A 20,318-nucleotide genomic window follows, 5' to 3' on the forward strand; every position below is an offset into this window, starting at 1 on the left:
ACATAATAGCAGCAATCAGTAACATATTACCATGACGAGGACAATTTAAGACTAATAAATAATATTTTTGTCCAATAATAAACTGGTGAAATTTGTGGAGAAAATTCATATAAATTTGACCTAAAACGTAATGTGTCATCAAAAATATTATGCATTTTTTGACATTTGAAAATAATGTATAAAGCAAGGAAATAAAGCATAATTTATTCCTTGAAATATTTATTATTTTTATTATCTCAGAATGTATTTTTATAATCATTAGTCATTTATTCTGTTTTGTAGATGCTGTGATTTTGGACAGTCCTGTTCATCCTGTGACTGAAGGAGATAATCTGACTCTACGCTGTTTATATCGAGATAAAAACCCCTCTAACCTCACAGCTGAATTTTATAAAGATGGATCAGTGGTGCAAAATCAGACTACAGGAGACATGATGATCATCCCTACAGTCTCAAAGTCACATGAGGGTTTCTACTACTGTAAACACCCAGAGAAAGGAAAGTCTACAAAGAGCTGGATCTCAGTCAGAGGTGAGAGTCTATAGAAATGATGTTAAGAGATTTTGTTTGTTGTTAATCAGATACTGCATGATAACATGTGTTTCAGTTTTAGCAGCTTCTCAGGTGAAGACACGTAGCTTCAACATGATCACTTTTCTGCTGGCAGTTTGTCCATATCTGTTAGTGACAGTCGTGCTGGTTTTCAAATGCTACAGATTGAGAGGTGAATTATTTGTCTGATTTATTAGGTCGCTTTATTTATTATTACAACTAAACAACATAATCTAACATCCAGTTAATCTCAATAATTGTTTTTGTGTGTATTTAACAGTTTCATCTGTTGAAGATCAGTTGCAATATGCAGTAAGAGAAGATGAAACATCAATCTGATATAAATGTGTTGTGAGTGCAGTGAAGCATCAGTCTGTGATCTCTCAATAACACATTCACAAACTGATTAACTGCAGTCAATATGAGTGACAATCACATATGAATTCTGGAGTGAATCCCTTTAATATTGATATGAGTGTGAATGTGATACAGGAGTCACTCCTATATTCACATGATCGAGTGAGAGTGTTGTAGTTTTAGTATGATTCATTTGTTAAAGCGAGTTTGTAATTGTTTTCTTAACTTCTATAATATGACGTTTGTGAGTGAAACAGGATATTTAAAGTTTATTTTTAGCTAAAAATTAATTTCATAGACAATTTATTGTGTTTTGATGATAAATAAACCTTTTTTAACATTCTACTTTTTTCCCAAATCTCTATTCTTTAAAGGGCACATGACTTTTATTGTTTTATACTGTTGTCTGCGGTCTACTCATGACATTCACGTGATTTATAAATCCTAAAACATCAAAAGCCATAAGTAATCGACTATTGTGTACCCTGGTTTAATTTCTTGGTTTTGATGAACGGGCCACATTGACAACTTGGTAGTAAACACCCACACTGCTATGATTGGATTTTTTGTAGTCAAACTAGCTTTCAATACTCATGTGTAATCAGAGTTTACTGTTAAGTGAGTGTCTTGCAAGTATTTTATTAATCCTTTTCAGGCGTGTGTAACATAACACAACGATTTGGACTCTCGGAAGAGAAGTCACCGCAGCCACTGATAGTACTAAAGTGTTTTACCCACATAAGTTTGCTGCGCCATTCTGCTCGGATCCAATATTGATGTAACGCATTGCTTTTTAAAGTAGTCTCTCTGCAAATCCAGCGTCGACCTGTAGCTTGTTCCTCAAAGTTTTCTCCAGCAAACACAGAGCAAATGTTATGCTTCCCTCAATGTCTCTCGATGAAAAACAAGGGCACGCTTACGGTACGGTGGCTCTACTCTCTATCCTATGGCCAAATGCCCTAAACAGGCAAAGCAGAGAAAGGCGAGTAACTTTGCTCCTTCTGACGACATAACGGGGTACATTCCTGAACGGCTCACCTGAGTTGACTTTTTTCAAAGGCAGAGCAGAATACACAGGGCTCAGTTTACACCTATCACCGTTTTTAAGCAATTGGGGAACATAAACAGGCCGGGGGAACTCATATTAATGTAAAAAAACCTTATAATGTGAAATGTTCATGCCATGTGCCCTTTAATGTAATTATGAGTTTTTAACCATCAGTGTTGTTTTTCATACAATTTATTAATTCAGATATGACTTAATTTAAGTATAAGCATGTTTTCTTTGTTGCTGTTTGTAAGATGCTGAGTGAGATGCATGCTAGTTAGAAATGAAGAGTTTGGTTCCGAGATATTTTTTGTCAAAACATGTTTTTTTATTATGTTATCATGTTTTATTGTGTTTTATTGTGCTACTTAGTTGTATTTTTAGGTATGAAGGCTTAAATCAAAACAAAACTGCAGTTTGATTGATATTAATTTGAATGCACATTTAAAAAAAAACTTTTCATTTTCATTTTTGAAAAATGTTATCAAAAGAGTTATCTCGTTTTAGAACCAAACTTTTCAAATGTACCCGAGTGTGGTTAGCCTTGATTTGATGTGTGATGATGTGTGGCAAAAAAAAAAAAAACTCTTGTTATGGTGAGGTGGCCTCACCACAAGTGCAAATCACAATGAGAAACTGCATAATTAATGCTCATTGTACTATAAAGTCAGTGCAATATATTTACTGTGATGTGTGAAAATAAAAAGAAATTGGACATTGCTTTGTTTTTCATATGTTCTGTGCATGTTAATTTAGTCTCTTATTTATTTTTTAAAAGAAGGAATTTTTTTGTACTTTGCTTTGCGCATTTTACTGACGCTCTCTTTAAATAACACAAACAATATTGCGCCATTGACTTTAAACCAGGTTTTAGTTGGTCAACGCCAAATTGGAGCTAATACATTTGCTATATAAAGAACGTGACGCTAGATAACTGCGCTGGGCTGAAACTAGCAAAAAACACTTGCATTGTGCTGCATTGTGCCGGGTGTATGACAGGGGTCTTTGTGGCTACTGTACTGCAGGTAATGTTACATACAGTACACAGTCCAAGCTTAAAATATCTTTAGGGATCAGGAAATGTTGTGAGTCACAAATGCATCTATTTATATCTCTAAAGAGGCTTTATTGACATACGTTTAAAAAAACAATGCTTATTGCCTATGCATTAAAATACAATTTGTCCAAACCAAACCTTTGAACAGTACACAATGACCGTAATATGAACATTACTAGTATTAAGACTGATATTTCATATGTTTATGGTTTATCATGTGTGCTCAAGTGATCATTCAGTGTCCTTCAGGTTGTGACATTTATAATGGGCAGCAATATATGCCTAGTGTCTTTCCATTGGGACTGGAGGTCAATAAATATGAAATATTTTCAATAAATATGTAATTACAGAGTTAAATACCTTATTGTCTCAATCTTAGGACTCCATAAAGCTGTACTGTATTAAAGATGGGCAAATAGGCCTATATTTTAATTTTGTTTTAGTGTTGTAATATTCTTATTGTTGTTATAGTTGTCTGTATATTATTATATATTTTTGTATTAAATACATATATTATCTTGAAACTTCCCCCTAGATTCATTTGTTTTGTGTCTTCTCTCAACCCTTTGAAATAACTGGTTAAGATAGCCACAGCATATTATTACATTTTTTTATATTACCTGATAATGAGCTTAAGCTCAACATGGAGCTCTTGAACATTTGGAAAAAGTATTAGTATTTGGTGAAATACTGCATTGGTTGAAGTTTGTCAGCTCTCCCAAAGATGGCGCTGTCACCATGGTCTTAGAACAGAACTGCAGTCCTGAAACTGCAGCCTCCTCTACTGCAGCAATGGCCCTGTCCCAAATGGCACACTCCAGATTTGTGGTCCTCCTCAGAGTCCATACTTTGATGACATCATGTAGTCCAGACTTTAGGGACCCTTGATGAGAGTCCACGTAGGTGCACCGGAATCGTATTTTGGGACATACTCTTGCGTCACACCGGAAATAGCTAGAGAAGTTGCCGGTCAATGTGAACCTAATGAATATCCTTCATTAATCTGATAAAACTGTTGCTACTCAACACATTTATTTCCCTTTAAGAAAGTAAGAAGTTTGCTTTTCCTCATTCATTAATTTCTCTGAATCATGATCTCTTACATCTGGTGTTTGGTTTTGTGGTCTGTGTTAGTTGAATAAAGTTTATCAAACTGAGAGAATCTGTAAACAAATGAGAGTAAAGAAGATGCGCTATGAGTCACCATTGTATGTTTTATGTTACAAAAAAGCGTTTGTTATGGAAATGTGAAAAATAATTTCCCTAAGGGGACAATAAAATATATACTACATACATATTGGGCGGTTTCCCAGACAGGGCTTAAGCCTTGTCCCAGAATAACTTAAATGTTACTGTTGTCTTGATTAAAAACAACTGACTCTGACATATCTTAAAATATATCAGTGCAATTGTTGTGTTTGAAGATGCACACACCAGTAATATTTATTTATAAATTATGCTTTTTAAAATGACTTAAATATCCCAAATTAACTAAGGCCTAGTCCTGGCTTAAGCTAATCCCTGTCCAGGAAACTGCCCCTATGAGTTAAACACAATCTGATTGTAAACATCAAACAGTCATGAAATGATTATTGTACATTTTTAGAGGATGATGATGATGATTATGAACTCCAGCAGCTTTTTCATCTCTTAGTTTCTCCTTACAACAATCAGTTTGATGCACAATCATTATTTGTCATTTTTGTCTTTTTAATGTTACCTGACAACTTTTCTGTCATTTCTTCATGATATTCTGCTGATTAAATGTGACTGAAACTGTTGGAAACTTTCTTTGTTGTGGTTGCATGTGACTTTTAGTGAGCTGCTATGTGGTTTCTAGGCTGTTGTAAGATGGTTGCTATGATATTTTGGATGTGGTTTTCTCATCTCTATGCTTCTTGTTGCTCTCTGAGATGCAGGGTTGCCAACTCTCATGCATCTGGCGTGACAGTCACGAATTCAGACTCAATCTCACGCTCTAACACTCAAACAAGAAATATTGCGCTAAAATAGACATTCTTCTCTGCTGTATTTTTTTCATGTGCATGGTCGTACACAACATGGAGGTCTTCGTCTTATTTAACCCAAAGCTCAGCGCTCGTTCTGCATGTGACGTCTTCGCACAGCGATTCAACAGTAAATGACTCAGTATGCATTTTAATCGATCTCGTGGTTGTGTGATGTCACAAGCCAACAGGTTTGTGCTGCGCCCCATTAGGAAGATAAAGTCAAATTGCTTCCCAGATGACAAATCGAATCACAGACATAGGTGAAACTCAAAGGAGGACAGCTACGCGATTCCTCAGAAAGTGGAAGTGCAAGAAAGATTTAAGTAATCAAACGCTGACTATTATACTGTATAATGATTAGATTTACTGCCTTGAACTTGAAAACCCGACGCATCGTGCGCGGCACAACGCTTCATCCACCAGTAGCGCGAGTGCACAGCGTTTAAATAAGCCCATGTTTGTCGTTTGGCTTAAACGAACAAATTCACTTAACATTTGTAAATGTAGCTGTCTTAGTGAGTATCTTGGTAAACATCTGATTATGTCTTAACCGAATGTAAACATTTTATTGCATTCTGTCTAAAGCCTGCCTAATAAACAGTATACCTGTAGAAGTCATTAAAGTTAAACAAAAGAAGAGAAAATCACTCACTTGTCTTGTCTGTAACTTCTGTAACTTTGTTAAGAAGGATTAATCCATATTTACATTTAAATAAAGTACTTTTTTGACAAAAAAATCTTAGTGTTGAGCTCTTCTATTGAAATAAGTTTTAAGGTTTATGGAATTTGGATTTCCTGAACGACTTTTACTAAAATTACTTCTTCATTAACAGACAGTAAAATCAAATCAAATGTGAGAAGTTTAAAATGTAGCCTTACATTATATCTTACAGCAGGTAAGCTCAAAGATGATTATTTGTTACACCTGACCTAGATAATAAACATGTAAATATTCGCCAAAGCAAAATTCTCAGACAGGAGGGTAATGGACCATTCTAAAGGCCAAATATATAGTAATTTCCTGAATATAAGCACCATGCATTGTTTTTTTCACTGTGTTTTATGCAAACAAACAAAAAACATACCATGTATTAACCTCATCTGTGTATTAACCTCTGTTTTCTAACACAACCTATTGAATCAGATCATGAGTTGATAAAGTAGAATAAATGCAATGCCATGTATAGTCTTCACTCATGCACATCATAGATTATGGCCTTAGTTAATCAACCATACTTTATTCAGGGGAGCTTGATGAACTTTCAGCTCTCTTTCAGCAATGCCCTGATTATAACAATCACATAATAAATCAAATAGTCAAAGTAACAGTGAACAAAAAGAAAATTATCAAAACAAAAAGAAACTTGCCAGAAAAAAAGAAACTTATCAAAGCAAAAAGAAACTTGCCAGAAACAAAAAGAAACTTATCAAAACAAAAACATCAAACATTTGGAAATTAATGTAGTTGGTGTTTAGATGGTGAGAGGCTTGTGGTGGTGGCAGCAGTGGCCACCGGCCAAAATTTCCAGTAGGCCGCTTCATGCGCATGTTTGGGGAGAAATCTCACTCCTGACAAATCACCAAAGTTGGCAACCCTGGAGATGTGTTTGTCTGTTTCATTGTCAGAATTGTAGTTCAGTTAATTTAGAAAAGTAACAGCTTATATTTTCTTAACAGATCCCATGATTTTAGATCATCAAGCACCACAATTTTATTTCAAATGTATGTTTAATATGTTCATCAGTGTTAAAATTTAGTTGATTGTTCCTTGCCACAGTGCCTTTTGCTTCCTGGAGCTTAAAGACAAAAAACGTGAAGACAGTGGGACAGTTTTACAGAGAGGGTTTAGATCAGGAGTGGGGAACCCTGGGTCCTGGAGGGCCACTGTCCTGCAGAGTTAAGTTCCAACCCTAATCAAGCACACCTTGATTTCATTTCCAAGTAATCCTGAAGACCTAAATTAGATTTTTCAGGTGTGTTTAATTTTTTATTAAGGTTGGAACTAAACTCTGCAGGACAGTGGCTCTCCAGGACTAGGGTTCCCCACCCCTGGTTTAGATGAATCCAGGTTTAGATTAAATGTCCTAATAGTTATATTAGGACCAGGGGTGGAAAGTAACGAATCGCATTTACTCACATTACTTTAATTGAGTAGTTTTTTTTGTGAACTTTTACTTTTTTGAGTAGTTTTTATAATCTGTACGTTTACTTTTACTTAAGTATGTTTTGTTTAAAGTATTGTACTTCGCTACATTTTAAATCATATCCGTTACTGAGTAAAATTTAAAAAAAAAAACGTTACTGAGTAAATTAAAAAAAAAGCAAGGTGATAAAGACACGCAACCGATTATTAATGGGCGGGGGAACGCGCAAAAAGAACCATGGAGACGGACGAGACAGGCGCGCGCTAATGCAGAAGTTCAAATCTTATGAAAGAAACCCCTGGTCATATTTAAGCGACCACTTTCCACTGACGCGAAGCGAGTGTTTCATTCCTATGAAAGGTAGGATTCATGCTCTGTTGAGTACGAAATTGCCGACCGGGTTTTTACCGCTCATTTGCACGGCGCGTTTGTAACACCATGCGCATTATCTTCCGAGGTCTAGCAGCTTCGAGTCAAGTCAAACACAACTTCAGAACGTCCTCGAGAATACGCAGGTCATTAGACATGAGAGAGAGAGAGAGAGAGAGAGAGAGAAAGAGAGAGAGAATAAAGGTCTGACATCAGGTACCCAGGTCAGGGAAGCTAGAAGACAATAAATGTGTCAAAAGTATGACATGGCACTCATCTCATTATATGCTCATTTAAGCTATATATAGTTTAATAAAATAATGTGTTACCAGCAATACATCAATTACAACCTTATTTACTAGCTGCTGACCACCTTCAAAAGTGCATAACTCACATGTAAAAATCATTAAACATTTCCATAAATGTTTCTTAGTTTAAAAAAGCTTTTTATTTTATTAACTTTTTGTTATTGCACTTTAATTGTAAAGATGTTCCTACAATTAAAAACAACTAGTTTGAGATGTATATTCCCTTGTCATTTTTGTACTAGAATCCTCCACCTCTCCCCGCTGTAAAAAAGTAACTTTTACTCTGAGTAAAATTAATATGACTTATTAATTTTTAGACAAGTAACTTTACTTTTACTTAAGTAAAATATTATTAAAGTAACTTTACTTTTACTTGAGTACAATATTTTATTACTCTTTCCACCTCTGATTAGGACATTTAAAGCTGCAATCTGTAACTTTTTTCAGTTAAAATAAACAAAAATTTGTTATTGAATATTTAGGAAAAAGTGTTTAAAATGATCTCTTTACCTTTCCCCAAGTCACAATGCTATGATTATAATAATGATTGCCAATTTAAGGCATTGTGTCTTTGTATTGTCTGGAAAAAGTTTGAAAAAGTCATTAATCTTTGCTTGATGACGTCATGTCCGTAAACAAAGAAGAGGAGACGGCAGCTAATTCATCTCATGTGCTTCGGATGGGAGTGTGTAGCTTGTTAACATAACAGTTGCTAAGAGTTTAAACAGTGTCGGCCCGAGTCTCTTAGGGGCCCTAAGCAGAATTTTTTGGGGACCCCCTCTAGGGTGACCAGACGTCCCGAATCCTGTTCTAATTGTCCCGAAAATCATACTGAAGCTAAATATTAATCCGAATCCCGCTTTAATTTCCCCGAAAATTATACTAAAGCAAAATCTTGAGTAGTAGTTGTCTGATAAAACATGAGCGAGGAGGTTAAATCATCCTGCAGCCAGCCCCCGCCGGCTGTCCATTGGCTGCAGCCAACCCCCGCCGTGTGCCCATTGGCTGCAGCCAGCCGCCGCCAGCTGCCCATTGGCTGCAGCCAGCCACCGCCGGCTGCTCATTGGCTGCAGCATCTTGTTTTTATACTGTAGGCTCTCATTGTGCTGGCAGCAGTTAAAACCTCCGTGAAATATGCTGACGTTGTATTGTTTCTTTTAATGTATCTTATCCATCTATATGCACAAAGACAATAGGACCTTTTCGTTTTATAGAGTTGATTAAGAGAGCGAAAGTTGCAGCAACCGCGAGGACAGTTGAAAGTGCAGGCAGTGACAGTCAGTCGTGTGAAGGAGTCAGATTGGTCGAGGGCAGGCAAGGCATTTTGTTAAAAAAATACTTCTATACGTATTATATAAATGTATACGCATATGTACTTATATTAATAAAAATATGATTAGTTCAGTAACTTCAGTTTGAAATTTCTTATTTTTATTATAAAATAAAGAAAACTATTATTGTATGAATTATTATTGTATAAAGTATAAAATACTATACACTCTAAAAACAAACGGTGCTATATAGCACCAAAAGTGGTTCTTTGCTCGTAATCATAGAAGAACCGTTTTTAGTGCCATATAGCACTGGTGAAGCACCGGTGAAGCACCTGTGTAGAACCATATAGTGCTATGTAGAACCAAATGTGGTGCTATAGTGGTGCTATATGGCACCTATATGGTTCTACACAGGTGCTTCACCGGTGCTTCACCAGTGCTATATGGCACTAAAAACGGTTCTTCTATGGTTACGATTCAAATCAATAGTTTTGGTTCTATATAGAACCGTTTGTTTTTTTAGAGTGTACGTATTATATCAATTTATTTATATGCATATGTACTTATATTAATATGATTGATTCCGTTTGAAATTCATTGTCTTTTATTATTAAATAAAATTAATAAATAAAACTATTATTGGATGACCCCCCCCCCCCACCGTTACGCCTGCCCCCCCGTCCCGAATTTCAGCCAATCTCATGTGGTCACCCTACCCCCCCTCATCAATTTTTTATTAAAAAAAGAAAGAAATTACAAACCTTTACAAAAAGAACAAAGTTGCACATTAAGTAAGGGCTAAAATTATCATTAGGTACAAAAATCAAATCAAATTAATCATAACACTGTCTTTATTCTATGAATTTAATATAATTATTACTTTTTAGAGCTACAGAATGATTTTATCTTTGTTTTGGATTGTTTGATTAACATTAATGACACAGACTTAAAACAGTAAAAGATAAAATTGCGGAGAGTCTCCAGTTAACAACAGTTAACATCAGCAGGGCTTTTCAACATCATAAGGGATTAAATACTGGAGCAGAGACAGCTTTCACTCAACCTGTAAGGCATCTGTTGAAACTCTTGTGTTATCATTTGTGTCGTCCAGATACAGCATGCATGTGCATTATTTTTTAAAGAGCACCTATTATGAGATACACATTTTTAAACATCCTTTTGTGTGTAAGTGTGTATTAGTACATGCTAACGATATTCAAAAAGTACATACCCCAAAGAAAACGATGACGCGAGTTAACGTTAACGATATTCAAAAAGTACATACCTCAAAGAAAACGATGACGCGAGTTATCGTCTCTAACGTTCGAGGACTACAAAAAACACTCGGATTGTAGGCAACAGTTTACTTCCTGGGATTGGTGACGTAGAGAAGACCAACATTATCATAGTTCAGCCCTCTCTGCTTTGCTTGGGTACGCCCTCAAAGACGGGGGTGGAGAGCGCTGAGTCAGAAGAGAGCTAAAATGGCGGAGGTTGGGAGTCCCTGCTTTGACCCTGTTTGCAAACTCTTGTTTCATTGTTTAAGCGATTAAATCTCTCGAGTAGACGCTGTCTCTTTAGATGCAAGGGCAAAATAGCACTTTATGGACTTACACAGAGGACATCATGTTTAATACGGTTCCGGAAAAATCCAAATCCAGTCAGAAGTTGTTCACGGAGTTTTAACAATAACTGCTTCTCATGAACCGAAGCTGCGCGACGTCTCCTCCTGAAAGTTGGATTACCGTGCACTTCTGGATCACAGGCTGTAAGTATTCATGTTTATTATTTGCCTTTACTGTAAGTTACGTTACCAGTAACCGGAGCTTAACATTATGTGCTTGTAGAGCTCAGATATATCTATGTGTAGAGCTAAGCTTGCAAACTAATTGTTTTGTGTTGTAATAATGTATTTCATAAACAACGTACCATATTTACACACGTGTATGTTGAATTATGCAGACTATCGTTTTTTATCAATGTTTATTTAGACGTGTTTACAAACTTGCTGTTCCAACTAAACTGCTACCGGTAAAGTTTGTTCTCATGATCAAACTCAAGAAACTCTAAGTACAGATAATTTGTTTAACGTTATATGTATTTTACTGTTGTTTTTACTTGAAGCTTTCTTAGATTTTGAAACGAAGTAAACACATAATGTGTGTTGCTAATGTTGGGCCATGTAATACATTAACGTTTTAATGAATACTCTAACGATTTATAATCGTTGTACTCTATTGTTATAATATGTCTTTTTGACTGAATACTTGTTTGTTTTATTTGTCTATATCCTAGATTCGCAGCTGGACACATCCTTCTACACTGTATGCAAACATGCAACATCATTACACGCAGTACAAGGAGTCAGACTGGCATATGAGGAACAAAGGTGTGTAACACATATGATGTATTTAGCTAGTGAAACCACTACCAGTCCTCAATGTATAACTGATGATGACAAAGTTTTTTTCTCTGCATAATCATAGGAACCCAGGCAGTAGCATCGTTTCACAATGTTTCAATCACCATCATCAGTGGATGCCTTTGCTGTCCGTAGCCTGAGATTTCAGATTTGCAGCAAAAAATTTGACTTTCCCATTTATTGGAATGCTGTGCAGGTATTTAAGTATTTTAGTAACTGTTAAATAAAGTAGTATTTACTTTTACAATAAATGTATTGCTTGTTTATATTTTTACAGGTTGTACCTTGCAGCCATCCATTACAATGTCACCAAGTCGTAACAAAAGCAGGAGAGGGAAAGTACAAGGCTATGTTCCCAAAACACACAAGTGACATACTGTAAGCAGTAATGTTTTATTTCAAATACATTCATAATTAAAAACTTAATGTATGAAGTAGGGAAATAAATGATCAAAGCAAAAGATTTATTGACTGCAATATTTGTACAGTTATGTGGATAATGTGGTCAGGCTTGTGTTTGATGAGGTATTTGAAGATAAGCTGAAGGAAACCCCAATTCCAATGGACCTGGCATCACAGTTTGAGAGACCTTCAAAGGAGGACGTGATTGCATGCCATCTTCAGTGCAGGGGTATGTTTATTTGTATATTGTTTAACATTTAAATATATATTTGTAATAAATAAACTTTTGACTGACTACTATATTTTCTTTAAAGTTACATCTTTTGTTCTTTTGGGTACTTTGTTACTATAATAATACTTTAGTGTTATTGGTTTAAAAATGTAATAAAACTTACTCTAGTCCTGCGCCTCAAAGGCTTATAGTCGGTACAATAAATGTTCTGTGTGCAGGGATTTAGACAATTTGTGCAAAACCTGGATGATGAATCACGCAGGTAAGAGGCCCTGGAACCTGTTGCATTCTCCTTAAAACCTAATAAGTAAAAACATAGCACTTATAAGTAAGCAGTCTTTCATAATAAAGTTTACCATAGTAAAATAATGTAGAACTAACATTCATTTCAATTAATACTTTGTGCTACATTTGGTGTTTCCATATAGTTTGCACAGTAAAATAGTATGTAAGCAGTCTTTTATAATAAAGTTTACTATAGTAAAATAATGTAGAAATTACCAAGTGAAATCGTTTTATAATCATTTCAACAAATACTTTCTATGTGCTACATTTGGTGTTTCCATATAGTTTGCACAGTAATATAGTATGTAAGCAGTCTTTTATAATAAATTTTACTATAGTAAAATAATGTTAACAAGTGAAATAGTTTTATTATCATTTCAACAAATACTTTCTATGTGCTACATTTGGTGTTTCCATATAGTTATGTAGTACGCTATAATTACCTTTTGGATGTCTTTGCAACACATTTTTGTCTTCGTTTAGCATTCTGGCAGAGCTAAGGACACCTAAAAATGTTAGATCCAATGGCATTCATTGACGGAGATCGTTTATATCGTAACGGCCTTCTGAACTCTCTGGATCGAGATTGAAGTGGTAAGGCAGTACAGACACCATCGTTTATAGAGAAATATAACGCTTGTTTACGTTGCCTCTGAGGCTGTGACTCTCAGTCAGATCCGGAAAACCCACGCGTAGTCAGGGGCGTAACCTTTCAAACACACGCCGAACCCAGCTGACCAATAACAGTTGAGTAGTCATCTGACCAATCTGATTACACTAGACATTTTGGGAGGCGGAACTAAACCGAGTGTTTTCCAGACAGTGGGAAATCGGTGAGGTATGTAAGCAATTTATAAGACTCACAATGCATTAGTTCAAGTTTTAATAACATGTATGTACTATGGGATATTGCAGTAACGTGCTAACGTGCTAATTTATTAGCATAATTGGTGCTCTTTAAACAATTTACAAGACTGGAGGCAGTTATTCTGCATGGTTACCACAGACATTACTACTAAGACATTGCTCTGGTGGTTATTTAAAGATTTGACTGGTTGCGATTATCAATAAATAATGAATAACCCCCGAAACATTTCTCAACCAATCAGAATAAAGCATTTAGCAGCCCTGTGATATAAAATTCAATAAATGCATTTAATTTATATTCTTTTTGTCTTTTTGAAAATATTTTTTTCATATTTTTTTCTTGTACAATTAATTGATTTAAAATGCCAAATTATTAGAAATATTTAACAATCATTTAATCAGTGGGTGCGTGATATTGTTAAACATTGGGGGTGGTTTCCTGGACAGGGATTAGCTTAAGCCAGGACTAGGCCTTAGTTTAATTATGATATATAAGTAGTTTTAACAAACGTGCCTTACTAAGAACATTACTTGTGTGGATTTTGAGGCAAAACAAATGGCACTGATGTATTTTAAGATATGTCAGCGCAAGTTGTTTTTTAGTTCGGACACCTCTTACATTTATTTTAGTCTAGGACTATCTAAACCCTGTCCGGGAAACCACCCCTAAATGTATGAGACTAACTAGAACTGTTTAGGTGTTTAGTGGAAAGTTCACCTTGAAGCCTCTTAAGTTGTTGTGGTGTCCACATGCACAAAAGCTCACGTTCTCTTTCATTGTTCAGTAAGTCTGTGAGAATTTTAACTCAATGAATAATCCAGTAAGCAAGTCTAAATGTTTAGAAGTAAAACATCAAACTCTTTAACAAGCTCAATCTCTGGTAATATTTATATCTGTAACACAAATGCTAGATATAGTTATTATTGTCTTCTCAAGCATCACTGATGTCTGTGTTCACAGGTACATATACTGTATATCAAATGGTATTGAGCTCATTGTGGTTTTAGTTTCCGTTCTTTGGTATAAACCAAAGTGTGACAGACATCAGTTGTTCATCAGCTTCAAATTGATGTAATACATATTTACAAATACTATCACTATGATGTGCGGTCAACGATAAATGTTGTTTTACTCCATTTGATACTGTATGAAAAAGTCATACATTACTAACGCATAACAAGTTTTATAAACGCACATCAAAATACATCTCGGCTACATTTGAGCTATTCTTTATTCCTTATTTATAATTATATCATAATATATCATAATTGATGTAATATTTACTATATTTAATTATTAGTTTTATTTGGTACAACATCACTAAACTCACTCCATGAGTTCATTATCAGCTGTTAAACTGTTTGTTTATAGATCTACTCTCAATTTTTCACCAGATCATGCAGGTACTTTAAAGATACTTTTAGTGAACTTACAGTACTATCATAGCAACATACTTTGATTTGGGACATTAATTTTAGTTTTGTCTATTTAGGACAGAGAGTAGGCTATGTACATGGTGATGCAGGGGAGGTACATGGTGTTATAAAGGAAGTGTTGAGTGTTTAATGTTTAAGTGTCAATCATCCGTTGATCAGTATGGAGTTGATTTCTCTTCCTCTAGTTCTCTGTGAGTATTATCTTCTCTCTATGGATTTAACTACACATCAATTACTGTCACATTGTCTACAGGATCAAGAGATTTACTGTTCCTGTATTTTTACTACATTTGATCAGATAGTGTTGTGTGAAACAGAAATTAATGTGTAATGTTAGTTGTGTAGTGTTATGTGTGAGGGCGTCAGAGTGTTTGTTCAGTTTTGTTTTGCACAGATATTGTTCATTAGGCCATAGATAAAACAGATAATAAGCGCGTACTGTATATGATCCTGTATTTATGATGTAAAACTCAGACTTTTGGCTCATGCTGTTAGGAAAATTTTGTCTGAAAAAAATTTAGTATTAAACTAGGACATATTATTGACAGTGAGTTTCATTTATCAAACATTTTCCACATAAAAGATTTTCATATCTGTACAGTAAATAACACATATTGTATGTTACATTAATACATGTTATAAAATGTTTAGTATTAGTAATTTGCAGGTGTAAGTGAAAGAAAACAGTGATTATCCTTTAAATAGGGCCCTATGAAATGTTCCCTTTTTCATTTTCAATGGTTTTAATGGGTAAATTAAATTTCAGTAATCAAAGAGCATATCTTATTAACTGAAAGTTTTATTTAAAATTACATAACTGGAATGTACTACAACCATGCAACTGACTGTAACGTGCGGAGACTGTGGTAGAAAACAAACGCAGAAGTTTATTAATAACACCAGGCAAACAAAACAAAAGGGTAATCCATAAACGTAATCCAATACAGGCAAAGGGTCAAAACCATGAACATAAACAAGAACCCTGAAACAATACAATGACATTAACGCTTGGTAATGCAGTTACAACTAACAATACTTTGCAATGTGATGATGAGATACAACTGGTTTTATAGGAAACAAACAGGAAGTAAAAGTAGAAACAGAGTGAGTGTGCAATGTTTGTGGAACGGGTGCCACCTGGTGGTAGGATGAAGTAGCAGAGGGAGCCATGATGACTACTGACACTTTTTTCTTTTAATCATGAGACCAGTGTTATTTATTGCGTGGCTCGGCAAGCTTTAATTTTTGGCTCGCATGGCAGTAAATAATACAGTGATATGATCATGCAGGAATGCGCTTTTTCTGTCTTTTCTGCTCCGGACGCTAACTTTATTAGAAAACCATACATATAAGATCAAGATGCACGTCAATATGCGTGTTCAATCGCATGTAGCGCTTGCACAGAGCAAAGGTCATGTGACAACAAAGTATCGTGAGATCAGACTGCTTTGCCGTTTCTCAATATGTGTTCTTGTCTGTTCTTGTGTTCTTGTGGACTTGTAAAACGTCATCAGTCGCGGCCCAAGTACTGTTCCAAATCGAAGTTCGCATCAAGCCAAGTTCACATAACATCCCCGGATGTGTTCTTGATCCGCCCATTTTATCAAGGATGCATCAGGAGGTGACTTGTGCGGACTTCTGACAGCCAAGTTTCCCAGAATGCCTTTCGCGTCAAGGACAATGAAGCCTCAAGCTTTCACAATACTCGAAATATTACTCTTTCTGTGTCATAAAATTTAATTTTTAAAGCTGTTCAGTCTAGAATATAAATGAATAAACTTCAAATATGTGGTCGGTTAGTAAAGATAGCGCCTATATTAAAATGTCCTTTTGGATATATGAGTTTCGGGGAATCATCGGCGGCGTATACCCCGACGAGGGCAGCCTCATTTCGACAAGCCCATCAGAAGTCTATATTCCCTTTGGATCTAACTGGCTTTTTTGTCTCATCACTTTATTTATCTTTACTATTCATATGAAGTATTATTTGTTATCCTTTTAACTGATGGTAAAGTTAAGTTTCATAACTGAAATCACATATATTTTTATATAAGCGAATCTGTGTGTTGATTTTTGAAATGTGTTTTCAAACAAACTGAGCGTAGTTAACTCCTCCCCCTCCCTTCCGTGCTTTCATGAACGCGCCCAAACCCAACCCCTCTTGGCGTTTATTGGTTAGAAGACTTTGTTATGGTTTCTGGTGTAGGTTTGGCCAGGGGCCTATACCATGAAGACGGTTTAAGTGGATAGCCAGGTAAGTTTAAGATTAGTTTGCGCCAACCCTGGGTTTTAGGTACCATCAAAGTAGCGCGGCTTTAATCGGTGTTCGTCCCCGGGGCAGGTTATGTTCTGGATTCGAGATCTGAGACTGCAGTTTGACCAATCAGCTGCTAGCAAAGAAACATATAGGTGACGTAACTACTAGGGTCTCCGCGCAACTTTTATTTATTTGTATGTTTTTATTGAACATATTAAAATACAAACATTAAGGCATATTCAACAATCACTATTTCTGTGTTGATACCACATTTAAAAAAAAGAAGAAGAAAAAAGAAAAGGAGGGTGAGGGTCTTAATCTTAAACATCCAAAGCAGAAAGAAGTCACAGGGGTCTCCGCGCAAATAGTTAGAAGAGCACTTCATAGAGAGAGTTTTTAGTTTTCCCTTGCCCAGTCATTTATGAAATATCTAGATTTTCCACGGAAGGAATGTCTTATCTTTGCAAACTTCTTGCCTCACATAGGAAATGTATCACGTTAAATCCGTGCCCTTACTTTACCGTAAATGATTGCGTTGCGCTTTTTTGCAAGTGGTACATACTGGTATGCGGTCGGTGGGGAAAACACGGTTTGTCGAACCATGCGCAAGGTGGTCCTCGCACAGGGGTTGCCTACATTAACAGCTTCATAGTGTTCCACGGACATTTCCTGACCATGTCTTTAAAAGTGGGCTTTTATAAAATTCCCTGTAAGATTATTAACAAATTTAACAATGTAAATTAACTTAAAAAAGCATGTTTCACTTTGGGTACCTAAATAAATTATACAATGAAGTACATGTTAATGTACATGTTATATTAAAAAGAGCAGAGGCAGTGTTATTTCACTCTTGAAATACATTTTTATAATCTTCATAATTTTGTATAATTAGCTCATGCTCCTCCGCTAAAAAAATACACTGCTCGTACGTGCTCTATTTTCTATTCCGATTGGTTGTTAGGTGCCGACGTCACTCTTTTATGTGCCCGCGCAGGTGGAGTAATCATAGCCTAAAGATCAAAGCCTGAGTTGACAGAGAAAGTTGATAAGCCGCTTCATGGGACCACTAAAGCCTGATTGCATCGGTTTGGTTTTGTCAACTCAAAACCAATCCTGTAACCCCGAGTTGGTTCAGCTACCTTCATGGTATAGGCCCCTGATTTTTATTATTGCATTTTGTGGAGGCTGGACTGTCTACAGAGATCGCGTTTTTTTACAGTTTGATCAGCGGACAGGAAGCAAGCAGATAGTGAGGAGATGTTTGCTGTATGTAACAAAAAATGTTTTATGGTCTAAATTGTTTTATGGACTGAATTCGCTTAGAGAACCTTTAATGTAATAACTGGGTAGGAGTGACAGGACGCAAACGCAAAGTTCAAAATAAATAACATTTAATAATAAAAACACGAGGGCTGACATGGTGAATACAGGAAAACAGGAACATCCAACACAGGGAACAGACAGGGTTGTAATGACAATAATCCGGCACAGGCTGACAGAACAAAGGCATATAAATACAAAGACAATTAAACATATGACAGGTGTGGTGTATTGGCGTAATGAGTCAATGAGAGTCCAGGTGAAACGGATAAGTGCAACACACAAAACATACTGTAGTAAATTACTGCACTCTACTTTAACCGGATGTTTTTCTTGTGTTTATTTCATGTTGTACAATCGTTTAGTAGTATTAAAATGAATGGTTTTATAATAAAATAATTAAATAAATTTGTTTTATATCATACTTTATTCTGTAATAAATACATTAAAGCTACCATAATCAGCGTATTCGGGTGTTGCCTTTAGGTTTTTTTTGCATTTGATATAGTTAGTTTAAAATACATTAAAATAAGAATAGCCAGAACTGCATGTATTGGTTAGACTAAATGACGACCTCAGTTTATTTTCCATCTGTCTGAAGGGTGGGCTCTTAGTTGGTCAAATACAACATTTGTGGTTGCAGAGTGCTCTTCCAGCCACACAGGAAGTCTGTCACTGAAATGTCAACTGGTGAGCAGTCGTCAAAGACAATCTACACAGTAAAACAAAATATATGTAATTTTTACCTTCAGAATCAGGACACATTTTCAATACTTCAGAGAAAAGGAGGATGTTGATCAAGTAAGGAGTGGGCCTGTTCACTATAAGACATTAATGACTATTTTCATGATAATACTTGCCAAGACTTGCCAAGTGGTATTTCAAGATAATTTGAGGTGTATGTGTCCTGTCAAGCACAGATAATCTGTGTTTGCATGCTTTTTGAAAAGTGTGTCTCTGTGCGTGTCCATTCGAATATGTATGCATCTTTGCACACAGGAAACAGTGCACTTTTACATATTGCGCTCACATTGTTTTAAAAGGCTTGAATGTTAACACTTGAAAGGTTTAAAAATAATAAACTTTATTTATGTAAATCCAGATTTACAGCACATATGAAAAAGTTTCCGCAAAGAGATGCTGTAAACTCATTGCATGTTGTTCTCCTAAGTTTGATATGATGCTCTGCAGAAAATAAACTTGTGTAACTCAAACTCATGACAATGATTATCCACGAGAAAGGCAACAGATCTCACTCTCAGAATGATAAAATAGCACAACTCTATCCCCACCAGACACAGAGTCTTTGTGCCATTCACTATGATCAGTCATCTTTATAAACTGATAGTCCAGGTTCATGTAAATGTGTAACCATCTCCCAGTAAAATTAAAATGTATTACACTGCAAATACATTAAAATAATGAACTAAATCTACTTAAAAATTATGCATGTACAACAACAAAAGCATGCATACCGGTAATAATGCTAATTTACCGTATGGTGAAATTAACATCAGAGATGCTTGTCACAAGCTACTACTACCGGAACCACACACTGGTGATGTAGATCTTCTTCCAAGCTGGTATTCCTTGGAGCATCCACATTGAATGGAACCCTTCCGCATCGTCAGCAGGGATCTCAGGGTCCCGGGTGTTTCGCCCCTTAACCTGAACACCTCACCTGAGTGGGGCAGCAAAGACTGACTAGCCTTCACCTACAGAAGGGGTCCAACTGTGGGCTCTCTTCAGCCACAGCCATCTTGAACTACACTCGGCTGCTTCAGCTATATCATTGGTGGCTTTCTTCAGCTGTTTAGCCTCCAAGCCCACCCTTTGGAGGAAACAGCGCAACGAGTTTGCTGGGAATCCGCGGCAGCCGACTTCAATAGGGTAGTTGATTGCATGCCACCCTTTTACAACGGCTTCATCGACCAGATCCTGGTACTTAGATTTTTTTAGCTGGTGGGATGTGGCTAAC

At 36.0% G+C, this 20,318-nt stretch overlaps 2 protein-coding genes and 1 long non-coding RNA gene across 4 annotated transcripts in view; all 3 read left to right on the forward strand.

The window, feature by feature from the left end:
• Positions 1 to 828, forward strand: part of LOC141350837 (Fc receptor-like protein 3) — a 29,005-nt gene extending 28,177 nt beyond the window's left edge. The window contains exon 11 of the mRNA XM_073856661.1: positions 617 to 828. Coding sequence (XP_073712762.1) covers positions 617 to 741 — 125 coding nt within the window. The 3' untranslated portion in view covers positions 742 to 828. The remainder of the gene's footprint in view (positions 1 to 616) is intronic.
• Positions 829 to 10,771: 9,943 nt separating this feature from the next.
• Positions 10,772 to 11,969, forward strand: LOC141350895 (uncharacterized). 2 transcript variants are annotated; one of them, XR_012358993.1, is made up of 4 exons: positions 10,772 to 10,886; positions 11,414 to 11,507; positions 11,605 to 11,736; positions 11,832 to 11,969. It is a non-coding gene; the product is annotated as an uncharacterized lncRNA (long non-coding RNA). The 2 variants fall into 2 exon arrangements; XR_012358992.1 differs by having other exon boundaries at positions 11,818 to 11,955.
• Positions 11,970 to 14,893: 2,924 nt separating this feature from the next.
• LOC129425551 (Fc receptor-like protein 5) overlaps positions 14,894 to 20,318 on the forward strand; it is a 199,026-nt gene continuing 193,601 nt past the window's right edge. Inside the window, exon 1 of the mRNA XM_073856663.1 lies at positions 14,894 to 14,954. Coding sequence (XP_073712764.1) covers positions 14,924 to 14,954 — 31 coding nt within the window. The 5' untranslated portion in view covers positions 14,894 to 14,923. The remainder of the gene's footprint in view (positions 14,955 to 20,318) is intronic.

Source organism: Misgurnus anguillicaudatus, chromosome 19 (assembly GCF_027580225.2).
Source record: "Misgurnus anguillicaudatus chromosome 19, ASM2758022v2, whole genome shotgun sequence".
Lineage (NCBI taxonomy): Eukaryota > Metazoa > Chordata > Actinopteri > Cypriniformes > Cobitidae > Misgurnus > Misgurnus anguillicaudatus.